The following is a 13,138-nucleotide window of genomic DNA, read 5'->3' as shown; positions in this document are numbered from 1 at the left end:
ATCCATCTCTCGCCATCCAGTGTACTCATTTCATATCATATGGGCAGCACAGTGGCTAAATGGTTAGCACTTTCGCCTGGCAGTACTCGGGTCGTTGGTTCAAATCGCAGCCACGGCACCTCCTGCCTGGAGTTTGCATGTAATCCCTGTGCTTGCGTGGGTTTCCTCCGGGTACTCCGGTTTCCTCCCAAACTCCATAGACATGCTGGTAGGTGAATTGGCTCCTGTATAAATTGGCCCTAGTATGTGTATGTATGAATGTAAGATGGGGGACCTTAGATTGTTCACCCCTTAGGGGTTAGGGACCTTAGATTGTACACCCCTTCAGGGTTAGGGACCTTAGATTGTACACCCCTTCAGGGTTAGGGACCTTAGATTATACACCCCTTCAGGGTTAGGGACCTTAGATTATACACCCCTTCAGGGTTAGGGACCTTAGATTATACACCCCTTCAGGGTTAGGGACCTTAGATTGTACACCCCTTCAGGGTTAGGGACCTTAGATTGTACACCCCTTGAGGGTTAGGGACCTTAGATTGTACATCCCTTCAGGGTTAGGGACCTTAGATTGTACACCCCTTCAGGGTTAGGGACCTTAGATTGTACACCCCTTCAGGGTTAGGGACCTTAGATTGTACACCCCTTGAGGGTTAGGGACCTTAGATTGTACATCCCTTCAGGGTTAGGGACCTTAGATTGTACACCCCTTCAGGGTTAGGGACCTTAGATTATACACCCCTTCAGGGTTAGGGACCTTAGATTATACACCCCTTCAGGGTTAGGGACCTTAGATTGTACACCCCTTCAGGGTTAGGGACCTTAGATTGTACACCCCTTCAGGGTTAGGGACCTTAGATTGTACACCCCTTGAGGGTTAGGGACCTTAGATTGTACATCCCTTCAGGGTTAGGGACCTTAGATTGTACACCCCTTCAGGGTTAGGGACCTTAGATTATACACCCCTTCAGGGTTAGGGACCTTAGATTATACACCCCTTCAGGGTTAGGGACCTTAGATTGTACACCCCTTCAGGGTTAGGGACCTTAGATTGTACACCCCTTGAGGGTTAGGGACCTTAGATTGTACATCCCTTCAGGGTTAGGGACCTTAGATTGTACACCCCTTGACGGTTAGGGACCTTAGATTGTACATCCCTTCAGGGTTAGGGACCTTAGATTGTACATCCCTTCAGGGTTAGGGACCTTAGATTGTACACCCCTTGAGGGTTAGGGACCTTAGATTTTACACCATTTGGGAGTTAGGGACCTTAGATTGTACACCCCTTGAGGGTTAGGGACCTTAGATTGTACGCCCCTTGAGGGTTAGGGACTGATGTGAATGTACAATATATATGTAAAGCGCTGTGTAAATTGACGGCGATATATAAGTACCTGAAATAAATAAATAATAAATATCTCATGTATGTGCTCTTTGCTCCCTTCCAGACGTATTTGACCGGGAATACAAAGCGGCTTATGACCGGCTGAGCCCCGAGCAGGTGAAGTGCACCCAGATCTGCGACCGACCCCCCAGCACAGGCGTCACAGAATGCAGGAAAACCTTCGGGCAGCCGTTCCTCTGAGCGTGTTCTGGTCCTCCCATCGTTTCCTAGCGGCAGATCTCGACACCCACGTGTCCCGACGAGATCAAGCATTGTGAACAAGCAATACGGAAAATTTTCACTCTAGCAAAAAAAAAAAGGGGGGGGGGGGGACCTGCGTGAGAATCCGGTTATGGAAGAAAAGCAGAGTAGTGCTCGAAGTTCAGGTCCTTCATAGACGGAGGAAGACGAGAGATCAACATCATTCCGAGTGTTGTAGTTTACACAGAATATTTATATTTAATGTCATAAAGAATCTTTGTGTAAAATAGGTTTTAAATGCCTAGTAAGTCATGGTCTCATTTTATTTTCTGGAAAGGTACCGAGTGAAGGACGTGTTTTATAAGCGGTAGGGTACTACGCCCCCATTGGAGGGGGGCTCCTTTTTAAACGGTCATCTCTTAATTTATTTCGGCCTCCTTGGCTCTGTTTTAGTTGAAAGAAAAACATTTCAGCCCGTAGTCAGTTGGCGGCAACATCCAGCGGATCGTGGGATTTGGGGTTCAGCAGCCGCTTCAGGTTGCCTCAGTTTTTTTTTTTTCTATTGTATAAATTATTTGATTTAATTTCTGGATTAGCAATAAATACACTAATTCCGTACCCTGCGCTATAGGTTTGAATGATGCAAAAGCTTTAGCTGTGAAGGAGGAGGGCCCCCCCCCCCCCTCTGGAGCTAACAAGGCTAGAGCGGTATATATGTATCATCCCCCATATTGCTTCCTTGTCCTCCCACATTTTATCTTTGGGATACGTCCCATGCCTATGCGGTACTAGAAATCAGGATCCCCGTTTATTCTCCCATGGACAAATAGGCAATTTATATAATGTGAAAAGGGGGATAAAAACCCTTCTAGTCCTAAAAGTTCTACTTTGGAAAGGGGGATAAAAACTAGTCCTAAAAGTTCTACTTTGAAAAGGGGGGTAAAACCCTTATAGTCCTCCGCGTAATCAATATTTTAATAAAAGGTGATTTATATACCCCAGAATACAAAAATCGCCATTTTTCTACCTTTTGAGATGATTTATTCCACGTCTGCAATCTCCCTGCTTTCAAACGGCAGTCGGTGGGCGTGTCCATTGGCAGTAGTGCCGCCACTTCCGGAGGTGATACGCCCCATGCTGCTCTGTGGCTGGTGAATGATACGCCACGGATGGGGCGGGGCTGGCCAACCGGGAAGAATAGAGGCCGACAACGCTACTAGGAAGTGTCTGTGAGCAGGCACATTGGGCAAGCGTTGTCGGTCACAGTTGCTGAATGTCTGCATTAGACCGGTTGTTCTTGATCAGGCGTTTAGCAACCTGCATAATAGAAATGTTTATATATCAAATAAATGAAGGGGAGATTTAAAATTTTTTTTTTTTTTTTACTGGCGTTCCGCTTTAGTGTACGATGAGCCTGGAACACAAATGTGAATTCAGTTCTATTTAAAGTGGTTGTAACCCTCAGATATGAAAAAGGAATGAAGCATATCCCTCTATAGTGTGTACGTGTCTCAATCCAGGGCACTGAGTGCCATTTCTGTTTGCTGCCACCTTCCTCTGCTAACAGCATGAGTCAGTTTGCCTGACACCAAGGAAAAAATTGTGACAGATGAGAGCGCAGCCTGTGATTGACAGCCTCAGCTCTGTTCCTGTGTGCAGTGTGAAAGGGGGGGGGTCCCCTCCTCTCCTTTTCCCTTCCCCTTCCCCTCCCCTTCCCTTCCCCTCCCCTTCTCTTCCCTTCCCCTCCCCTTCCCCTCCCCTTCTCTTCCCTTCCCCTCCCCTTCTCTTCCCTTCCCCTCCCCTTCTCTTCCCTTCCCCTCCCCTTCCCTTCCCTTCCCCTCCCCTTCCCTTCCCTTCCCTTCCCCTCCCCTTCCCTTCCCTTCCCCTCCCCTTCCCTTCCCTTCCCCTCCCCTTCCCTTCCCCTCCCCTTCCCTTCCCCTTCCCTTCCCCTTCCCTTCCCCTTCCCCTCCCCTTCCCTTCCCTTCCCTTCCCCTCCCCTTCCCCTCCCCTTCCCTTCCCTTCCCCTCCCCTTCTCTTCCCTTCCCCTCCCCTTCCCTTCCCCTCCCCTTCTCTTCCCCTCCCCTTCCCCTCCCCTTCCCTTCCCCTCCCCTTCTCTTCCCCTCCCCTTCTCTTCCCCTCCCCTTCTCTTCCCCTCCCCTTCTCTTCCCCTCCCCTTCCCCTCCCCTTCTCTTCCCCTCCCCTTCTCTTCCCCTCCCCTTCTCTTCCCCTCCCCTTCTCTTCCCCTCCCCTTCTCTCCCCCTCCCCTCCCTTTCCCTCCCCTCCCCTCAGTTCTCACTGAGTGTAACTTCAGTTCCCCTCCCAATGCTTTTCAAAGCTGAGTAATCCTGTGTAAATTCTGCACTTTGAATGGATTTAGGAGATAGGTCGCTATAGATAAACGGGTACAACTTATGTAGGAGGATTGGTTTCATCTCTGTGTATCACCTGAGGCCAGTCACTTCACTGGGTATGTGTAAGGGGTTCCCTAGTGACTGGCCTCAGGTGATACACAGAGATGAAACCAATCATCCTACATAAGTTGTGCCCGTTTGTCCTTAGGTGATACACAGAATGAATTTCGGGGATAGGTGGAAGTAGATAAACAGGTACAACTCATGCAGGAGGCTTGGTTTCATCTCTGTGTATAACCTGTGGCCAGTCACTTTACTGTGTATGAATAAGGGGTTTCCCTAGTGCAGTGGTGGGCAACCTTTTTTTTCAACTGAGCCAAATCTCGCCAAAACCACGATTGAAATTTATTTTGAGAGCCACATTTTTAAAACTGAAAATACATAGGATGGTACACTGTTTTTAGTTTCAATAAGTTTTTATAGTAATTCATCCCCCATATAGTAATTCATCCCCCATAGTAATTCATCCCCCATATAGTAATTCATCCCCCATAGTAATTCATCCCCCATATAGTAATTCATCCCCCATATAGTAATTCATCCCCCATATAGTAATTCATCCCCCATAGTAATTCATCCCCCATATAGTAATTCATCCCCCATATAGTAGTAGTAAGTAAGTAGCAAGTAGTAAGTCAAGTCCCCCCTGTGTCAATTCACTTACCTTTGCTCCGCGCGTTCCTCTCGCCGTGTTCCCGCGCCGTTCCGGTCTTCAGGGCGGACTGTGAGAGGAGCCTAGCTCCCCTCCCCTCACGTTCGTCACGCTGCCCCGCCTACACACATCCTGACAGCCAATCACTAGCTATCAGGATGTGAGTGGCAGCGAGACTGACCAATCATTGCTGGGCTAGCTGCAGAGTCCTCGGCCACCCGAGAGGAGGGAGGGGAGGGGAGCGGCCGCCCGAGAGGAGGGAGAGGAGGGGAGGGGAGCGAGCGCCCGGCACACAGAAGAGCCGCATTAAAATGTGTAAAGAGCCGCATGTGGCTCGCGAGCCGCGGCTTGCCGACCACTGCCCTAGTGAAAGGCCTCAGGTGATACACAGAGATGAAACCAATCCTCCTACATAAGTTGTATCTATTTATCTAAAGTCCTGTCCCCTAAATCCATTCTGTGTGTCACCTGAGGCCAGTCATTTCACTGGGCATGTGTAAAGGTTTCCCTAGTGACTGGCCTCAGGTGATACACAGAGATGAAACCAGTTGTCCTACATAAGTTGCACCAGTTTATCTACGGCCACCTATCCCCTAAATCCATTCTGTGTTACACCTGAGGCCAGTCACTTCACTGGGTATGTGTAAGGGGTTTCCCTAGTGAATGGCCTCAGGTGATACACAGAGATGAAACCAATCCTCCTACATAAATTGTACCTGTTTATCTACAGTCCTGTCCCCTAAATCCATTCTGTGTGTCACCTGAGGCCAGTCATTTCACTGGGCATGTGTAAAGGTTTCCCTAGTGACTGGCCTCAGGTGATACACAGATGAAACCAGTCTTCCTACATAAGTTGCAGCAGTTTATCTATTTCCACCTATCCCCTAAATCCATTCTGTGTGTCACCTGAGGCCAGTCCCTTCACTGGGTATGTGTAAGGGTTTCCCTAGTGACTGGCATCAGGTGATACACAGAGATATAACAAATCCTCCTACATAAGTTGCACCTATCTGCAGTATTCTCTTCTCTACATCAGTTCAAAGTCCAATATTTCTAAAGCTTGTCTGAGCTGTCAAAAAGCAGGGGACGGGGAGCCTAAATTACACACTGCAGAACTCAGTGAGGCGAGCTCTGAGATCTGATTGGAGGAAAGAGACACAACCCTCCTTCACACAGCTCACAGGAACAGAGCTGAGGCTGTCCATCTGCTGGAGGTCCCTCCCCTGTCACCATTCTTCTCTGGGTGTCAGGGTAACTTGTCAAAATTGATTCACGCTGACAGCAGAGGAATGAGGCAGCAAACAGAAATGACACCCCGTGCTCTGGATCCAGACAAGTACACACAATACGGTGATATGCTTTGTTCGTGTTTCCCGTCTGCCCCTTTTAAATGAATGCAGAGCCAAGTCACGTGACCACTAACTGGAAGGGCAGGTAGGTACTGTCATAGAGGCATTGGCTGGGGTACAGGTATATTTAAATGGGGAGAATTGTTACTATAACTGAAACTATTTTTGTGACTTCAGCTGAAACTGGCTGCGTTCAGCGATGAACAGACCAGACGACCCGACTGGTTTCTTTATATATCATATCCCCCCCCCACCCCAAAACCCTCAGGTTGGCTTGCTGTTTACATAATTATTATTGCTGTTGAGAAATATGATGTATTTAATCCTAGTGCACTTAAACCGATGCTATTACATTCCCGGTAATATTGCTACAGGTCGATATTAGGTCGTTGCTTTGCACTATATATACTGTACTGTAATAGCGGTTATATAGATGGAGAACACAGGTTGTCTGTGCAATAAAGTCCCATTGTGCTCTGTTGGGGGGTGACACCGTTATTGGACCATCATACAGTATTTTCACTGCTATATACTGTAACCGAACAGCTTACTGACATTCCCTCATACTGGAATAAGACTTGACTCCAGACAGGGTTCCCATATACTTCATCTCTTTATTACTCAAGCCTGATGGTACTATCCAGTGATGTATATTCTGTAGATTTGTAATATTTCCAAAAAAAATTAAAAAAAAGAAAGAAATAATTTACAGAGAAGAGATGGGTTTTATGATAGAGTTCCCTTTTATTTTTATGGTCAGAGACTAGTTTACGTTGGTCTGACACTTCTATTTTAGAAATCGATAGTTAAAAGCTTATGACATAGTGGAAGACGGTGCTGAAGACGGACCGGTGCAAAGGAAAACGTGAGTGTTGGCACAGTCCAACATGTCGGGGTGTATTTTTTTTAAACAAAACATAAAATCTCAGTGACAGTTGTTCCGCTTTTAGGTTTCGTTCACACAGGCGTACTTAAAGCTGAATTCCAGGAAAAACTGCAGCCATACCGTGAGTTAAGTCTAACGAGGTGCCTGCCGCCTCATAGACTCATCTAACAGGTTTATTGTGCTCCAAGCTCTGACTGTGATCCTTGCTCCTTCAAGGGTAGAGTCACTGGAACTGCTATACCTGCCCTGCTCTCCTTCTGCCCATTCACAGGAGCCTTTATATTATGTGAACTCATTCACAAAATACAAAGGCTTCTGTGAATGGGCAGCAGAGGGAAGGGACAGGCATAGCTGCTGTGTGAGCTTCTCTTCTCTCACTGCTCTTCTCTCCTTCTGCTCATTCACCGGAGCCTTTATATTATGTGAACTCATTCACAAAATACAAAGGCTTCTGTGAATGGGCAGCAGTGGGAAGGGGCTGTCATAGCTGCTGTGTGAGCTTCTCTTCTCTCACTGCCCTGCTCTCCTGCCTATTCACAGGAGCCTTTATATTATTATCATTCACAAAATACAAAGGCTTCTGTGAATGGGCAGCAGAGGAAAGGAATGGGCATAACTGCTGTGTGAGCTTGTCTTCTCTCACTGCCCTGCTCTCCTTCTGCCCATTCACAGAAGCCTTTATATTATGTGAACTCATTCACAAAATACAAAGGCTTCTGTGAATGGGCAGCAGTGGGAAGGGGCTGTCATAGCTGCTGTGTGAGCTTCTCTTCTCTCACTGCCCTGCTCTCCTGCCTATTCACAGGAGCCTTTATATTATTATCATTCACAAAATACAAAGGCTTCTGTGAATGGGCAGCAGAGGGAAGGAATGGGCATAACTGCTGTGTGAGCTTGTCTTCTCTCACTGCCCTGCTCTCCTTTTGCCCATTCACAGAAGCCTTTATATTATGTGAACTCATTCACAAAATACAAAGGCTTCTGTGAATAGGCAGCAAAGGGAAGGGATGGGCATAGCATCTGTGTGAACTTCTCTTCTCTCACAGCCAGAGGGTGCCTTTCTGGGATTGCAGTAAAACCTGTCACATATAAATAATAGAGATGAGTCCTGGAGGTTGCACGTGCCTAATTGGGTTTAACTCATAGTGTGCCTGCATTTTTGTTTTTTTGCGAAGTTGCTGAATTCCTGTAATTCAGCTTTAAGTGTACAAGGGTCATGTTTGCTCTCATGGGATGCATCCTAATGCCGGCAGTCCCGTTCGTGTCTATTGGGATGTAGTGGCCGCATGGACACAGCCACTGCTCCCAATTTGAAAACCGTGTGGTTGCGGGTCCCTGGAAGCAGACAGTGTGAGTTTGGGGACCTGCACCGATGTCAGACTGGGAACAGTGGCTGTATCCTTGCAGCCGCTGCATCCTAATAGACATGAATGGGACTGCCTCCACGCAGGTGTATGAAACACCTGTGCATCCCCGTACAGGTAAACACAGTCCTCATACCGGGGCTGGATCTAGACTATCTGATTTGGGGGTGCAGTTAAAAAATGTCAAGGGGCATCGTGGCAACACTTTTTGTGAGTCACACAGTGTCATGACCTGGGAAATACTAGTATATATTAGGCTGTTATTAAATTAGGGTGAACAGAAACAGAACCTGTGCCACTTTATATCAGATGTCCCTATCAGAGTTCCCCTTTTCATCAGGAATCCTCATCAGGGTTCCTCTTTACATCATGACTACTCCACCTTAATCAGTGTCCCCATCCAAGTGCCCCCTTTGTTCCGGCGTCCCCATCAGAGTGCCCCCTTACATCAGGTGTCCCCATCAGAGTACCCCCTTACATCAGGTGTCCCCATCAGAGTACCCCCTTACATCAGGTGTCCCCATCAGAGTACCCCCTTACATCAGGTGTCCCCATCAGAGTACCCCCTTACATCAGGTGTCCCCATCAGAGTACCCCCTAACATCAGGTGTCCCCATCAGAGTACCCCCTTACATCAGGTGTCCCCATCAGAGTACCCCCTTACATCAGGTGTCCCCATCTGAGTCACCCCTTTGTTCCAGCGTCCCCATCAGAGTGCCCCCTTACATCCGGTGTCCCCATCAGAGTACCCCCTAACATCAGGTGTCCCCATCAGAGTACCCCCTTACATCAGGTGTCCCCATCAGAGTACCCCCCCCTTACATCAGTTTCCCCATCAGAGTGTCCCCTTACATCAGGTGTCCCCATCAGAGTACCCCCTTACATCAGTTGTCCCCATCAGAGTACCCCCCCCCTTACATCAGTTTCCCCATCAGAGTGTCCCCTTACATCAGGTGTCCCCATCAGAGTACCCCCTTACATCAGTTGTCCCCATCAGAGTACCCCCTTACATCAGGTGTCCCCATCAGAGTACCCCCCCTTACATCAGGTGTCCCCATCAGAGTACCCCCCTTACATCAGTTTCCCCATCAGAGTGTCCCCTTACATCCGGTGTCCCCATCAGAGTACCTTCTTACATCAGGATCCCATCAGAGTGCCCCCTTACATCAGAGTGGTTCGTGGATCAGTGGATGCGCTCTCAGAGACCTGGGGGTGCACAACTTAAATCTGGCGAGGGGGGGCCAAAGCCTACCCCAGCACCCCCCTAGATCCGGCCCTGCCTTGTACACTTAAAGCAGAATTCCAGGAATTCAGCCACTTTGTAAAAAATGAAGGGACAATGTGAGTGAAGTCCAAGGAGTTGCATTGCACCTCCTGGAAATCTCTCTTATTATTTACATCTGACAGGCTCATTGCTCTGGTGGAGAGATGCTCTGGCATCTGAGAAGAGAGAAACACAGAGCAGCTATGCCCGCCCCTCTGCTGCCCATTCACAGAAGCCTTTGTATTTTTGTGAATGCGTTGACATAATAGCAAGGCCTCTGTGATTGGACAGGAAGATTGGAGAGCCAGGTATAACAGCTGCAGTAACTCTCCTTTTCAAAATGCAGAGCTCAAAAGGATCGTCAGTCTCCTGGTAATACAGTGATAGCCGTCCTCCGGGGATTACTATAAAGCTGTCGTATGTAAATAATAGAGCTGAGTCCAGGAGGTGTCATGCACCTCGCTGGACTTACTAGTATGCCTTCATTCTTTACAAAGGAGTTGCATTCCTGGATTTCAGCTTTAAGTACGCCCCATGTCAGCGAGGCCTCACTCTAATTTTCTTTGCACGAGTCTTTTTAAAGTCCCATTTTGGACTAGAGAGGAGGAGGAGGGAGGGGTGAGCAGATTTACAGCGTGTTGATTTACTGCATCAGCGATGATGTGGCTGCTCACCCCCGGTGTGTGTACTGTACATTGACTAGCAGAGGCTCTATCAGGCAGAAGTGAGCAGTTTGAATCTGCCGTCGTAGAATCTGCAAATCCATTTTGGTTTACAATTGCTAGGCACTGCCAGGAACCGCTTGTGTGTACTGCGAGAAACAGTAATTATGGAGTTGGTTTACTGGTGATGTGTGTGATCTGTTCATGGTTGTTACCATGTGACCTTTTGTTATGTTGCTTTTATTTTATTAAACGTCTTTTGAAATTGGACTGTTTTCTCTTCGTTTGTAATTGCTTGCACAGCGATATTGCTTTGAAAACCGCAAGTTTTGTTATGAAGGCTTCCGATCATCGTGGGGGAAAAAATAGAAAATAAAAAAATATATATATATATATACAGTGGGGCAAAAAAGTATTTAGTCAGCCACCAATTGTGCAAGTTCTCCCACTTACAAAGATGAGAGAGGCCTGTAATTGGCATCATAGGGAGACCTCAACTATGAGAGACAAAATGAGAAAACAAATCCAGACAATCACATTGGCTGATCTGGAAAGAATTTATTTGCAAATTATGGTGGAAAATAAGTATTTGGTCACCTACAAACAAGCAAGATTTCTGGCTCTTACAGACCTGGACCTTCTTCTTTAAGAGGCTCCTCTGTCCTGCACTCATTACCTGTATCAATGGCACCTGTTTGAACTTGTTATCAGTATAAAAGACACCTGTCCACAACCTCAAACAGTCACACTCCAAACTCCACTATGGTGAAGACCAAAGAGCTGTCGAAGGACACCAGAAACAAAATTGTAGACCTGCACCAGGCTGGGAAGACTGAATCTGCAATAGGCAAGCAGCTTGGTGTGAACAAATCAACTGTGGGAGCAATAATTAGAAAATGGAAGACATACAAGACCACTGATAATCTCCCTCGATCTGGGGCTCCACGCAAGATCTCACCCCGTGGGGTCAAAATGATCACAAGAATGGTGAGCAAAAATCCCAGGACCACACGGGGGGACCTAGTGAATGACCTGCAGAGAGCTGGGACCAACGTAACAAAGGCTACCATCAGTAACACACTACGCCGCCAGGGACTCAGATCCTGCAGTGCCAGACGTGTCCCCCTGCTTAAGCCAGTACATGTCCGGGCCCGTCTGAAGTTTGCTAGAGAGCATTTGGATGATCCAGAAGAGGATTGGGAGAATGTCATATGGTCAGATGAAACCAAAATAGAACTGTTTGGTAGAAACACAACTCGTCATGTTTGGCGGAGAGAGAATGCGGAGTTGCATCCAAAGAACACCATACCTACTGTGAAGCATGGTGGTGGCTGTTTCTCCGCAAAAGGACCAGGATGACTGATCCATGTACAGGACAGAATGAATGGGGCCATGTATCGTGAGATTTTGAGTGCAAACCTCCTTCCATCAGCAAGGGCATTGAAGATGAAATGTGGCTGGGTCTTCCAACATGACAATGATCCCAAACATACCGCCCGGGCAACGAAGGAGTGGCTTCGTAAGAAGCATTTCAAGGTCCTGGAGTGGCCTAGCCAGTCTCCAGATCTCAACCCCATAGAAAACCTTTGGAGGGAGTTGAAAGTCTGTGTTGCCCAGTGACAGCCCCAAAACATCACTGCTCTAGAGGAGATCTGCATGGAGGATGGGCCAACATACCAGCAACAGTGTGTGCCAACCTTGTGAAGACTTACAGGAAACGTCTGACCTCTGTCATTGCCAACAAAGGATATATAACAAAGTATTGACATGAACTTTTCATATTGACCAAATACTTATTTTCCACCATAATTTGCAAATATATTCTTTCCAGATCAGCCAATGTGATTGTCTGGATTTTTTTTCTCATTTTGTCTCTCATAGTTGAGGTCTCCCTATGATGCCAATTACAGGCCTCTCTCATCTTTGTAAGTGGGAGAACTTGTACAATTGGTGGGGACTAAATACTTTTTTGCCCCACTGTATATATAGTCTATACAATTGCTGCACAAGTCACATTGTAATTGAATGTTATTAAAAATAATCTTTTGCTCTCAATCTGCAGCTCTGTTAACCCCTTGGTGCCGGCGCCTCCCGGCCCTTTAGGGTTTCAGAAGCAGGGAGGCGGGGCAGGGTTTAGAGTCACATGATCGGAAAAGGTCCCGATCAAAAGAGGAGATTGGGACCTTTCCGTGAGTACTGGACATGTGTGCTGGGAGCGCGCAGGGCGTGCGCTGTCAGCGCGTTTTTTTTTAATAGAATGCAAATGTGCGGCCGCATATTTGCGTTCGGCCGACACCAAGCGTTTAAAGTGGTTGTAAAGGCTGAAAGTCTTTTACCTTCATGAAGATAAAAAACCTTCTGTGTGCAGTATACTTACTGGCCCGGCCCCCATACTTACCTGAGCCTCATCGCGATCCAGCGATATGAATGACAGCCTCGGTTGTCCAAGGTCTCTGCCTTTTGATTGGTTAAGAGAGCCATTGGCTCCTGCTGCTGTCAATCACAGCCAGTCACCCAATGAGGAGAGAGGGGGCGGAACCAAGTCGCAGCAACGCGTGTGAACGGACACGTTTTTCCTCCAAAAAAAGAAAAACCTTTGGAATCCCTTTAATTTCTGTAAAATGCAATATGGTTGCCTGGAAGTGTTCTGTACACAGTATACAGAATGCCCCCCCCCCCTCTCAGATATGTCATTTCCTGCTTGTGTGATTGGCCCACTGATTTTCCCACAAGTCTGCAGTAGGATACAAGTCAGATTTTGGGCATCCCCTGTAACAAAAATGTAATTTATGGTGAGATACTCCCAAAGGGAAATCACATCTAAAGGGATGCAGACCCTGCCACTTTCCTCATTGAAGCTCTGCAGGTGCAGCAACTGATTGATAATTATAAAATCACTCCCATTATCCTTCACTGTGCACATGCAGCCAGACAAATGAACAGCTATATCTTCAGAATAACAAAAGGT

At 47.3% G+C, this 13,138-nt stretch overlaps 1 protein-coding gene and 1 long non-coding RNA gene across 4 annotated transcripts in view; both read left to right on the top strand.

Moving 5' to 3' along the window:
- The window catches only part of LOC149444903 (C-myc promoter-binding protein-like), a 91,760-nt gene extending 89,870 nt beyond the window's left edge, over positions 1-1,890 (top strand). For all 3 annotated transcript variants that reach the window (XM_089654416.1, XM_089654417.1, XM_089654415.1), the window contains one exon: positions 1,446-1,890. In XM_089654416.1, the coding sequence (XP_089510542.1) occupies positions 1,446-1,582 (137 nt within the window). In that variant the 3' untranslated portion in view covers positions 1,583-1,890. The remainder of the gene's footprint in view (positions 1-1,445) is intronic.
- A 1,945-nt stretch (positions 1,891-3,835) lies between these two features.
- Positions 3,836-10,440, top strand: LOC149444902 (uncharacterized). The gene is made up of 2 exons (XR_016306514.1): positions 3,836-9,101; positions 9,133-10,440. It is a non-coding gene; the product is annotated as an uncharacterized LOC149444902 (long non-coding RNA).
- Positions 10,441-13,138: the final 2,698 nt, after the last annotated feature.

This window comes from Staurois parvus, unplaced genomic scaffold (assembly GCF_062004578.1).
Source record: "Staurois parvus isolate SC_StPar_1 unplaced genomic scaffold, SC_StPar_1.0 ptg000765l, whole genome shotgun sequence".
Taxonomy (NCBI): domain Eukaryota; kingdom Metazoa; phylum Chordata; class Amphibia; order Anura; family Ranidae; genus Staurois; species Staurois parvus.
Note: the sequence above shows the minus strand (reverse complement) of the source record. Positions and strands in the feature narration are given on the sequence as shown.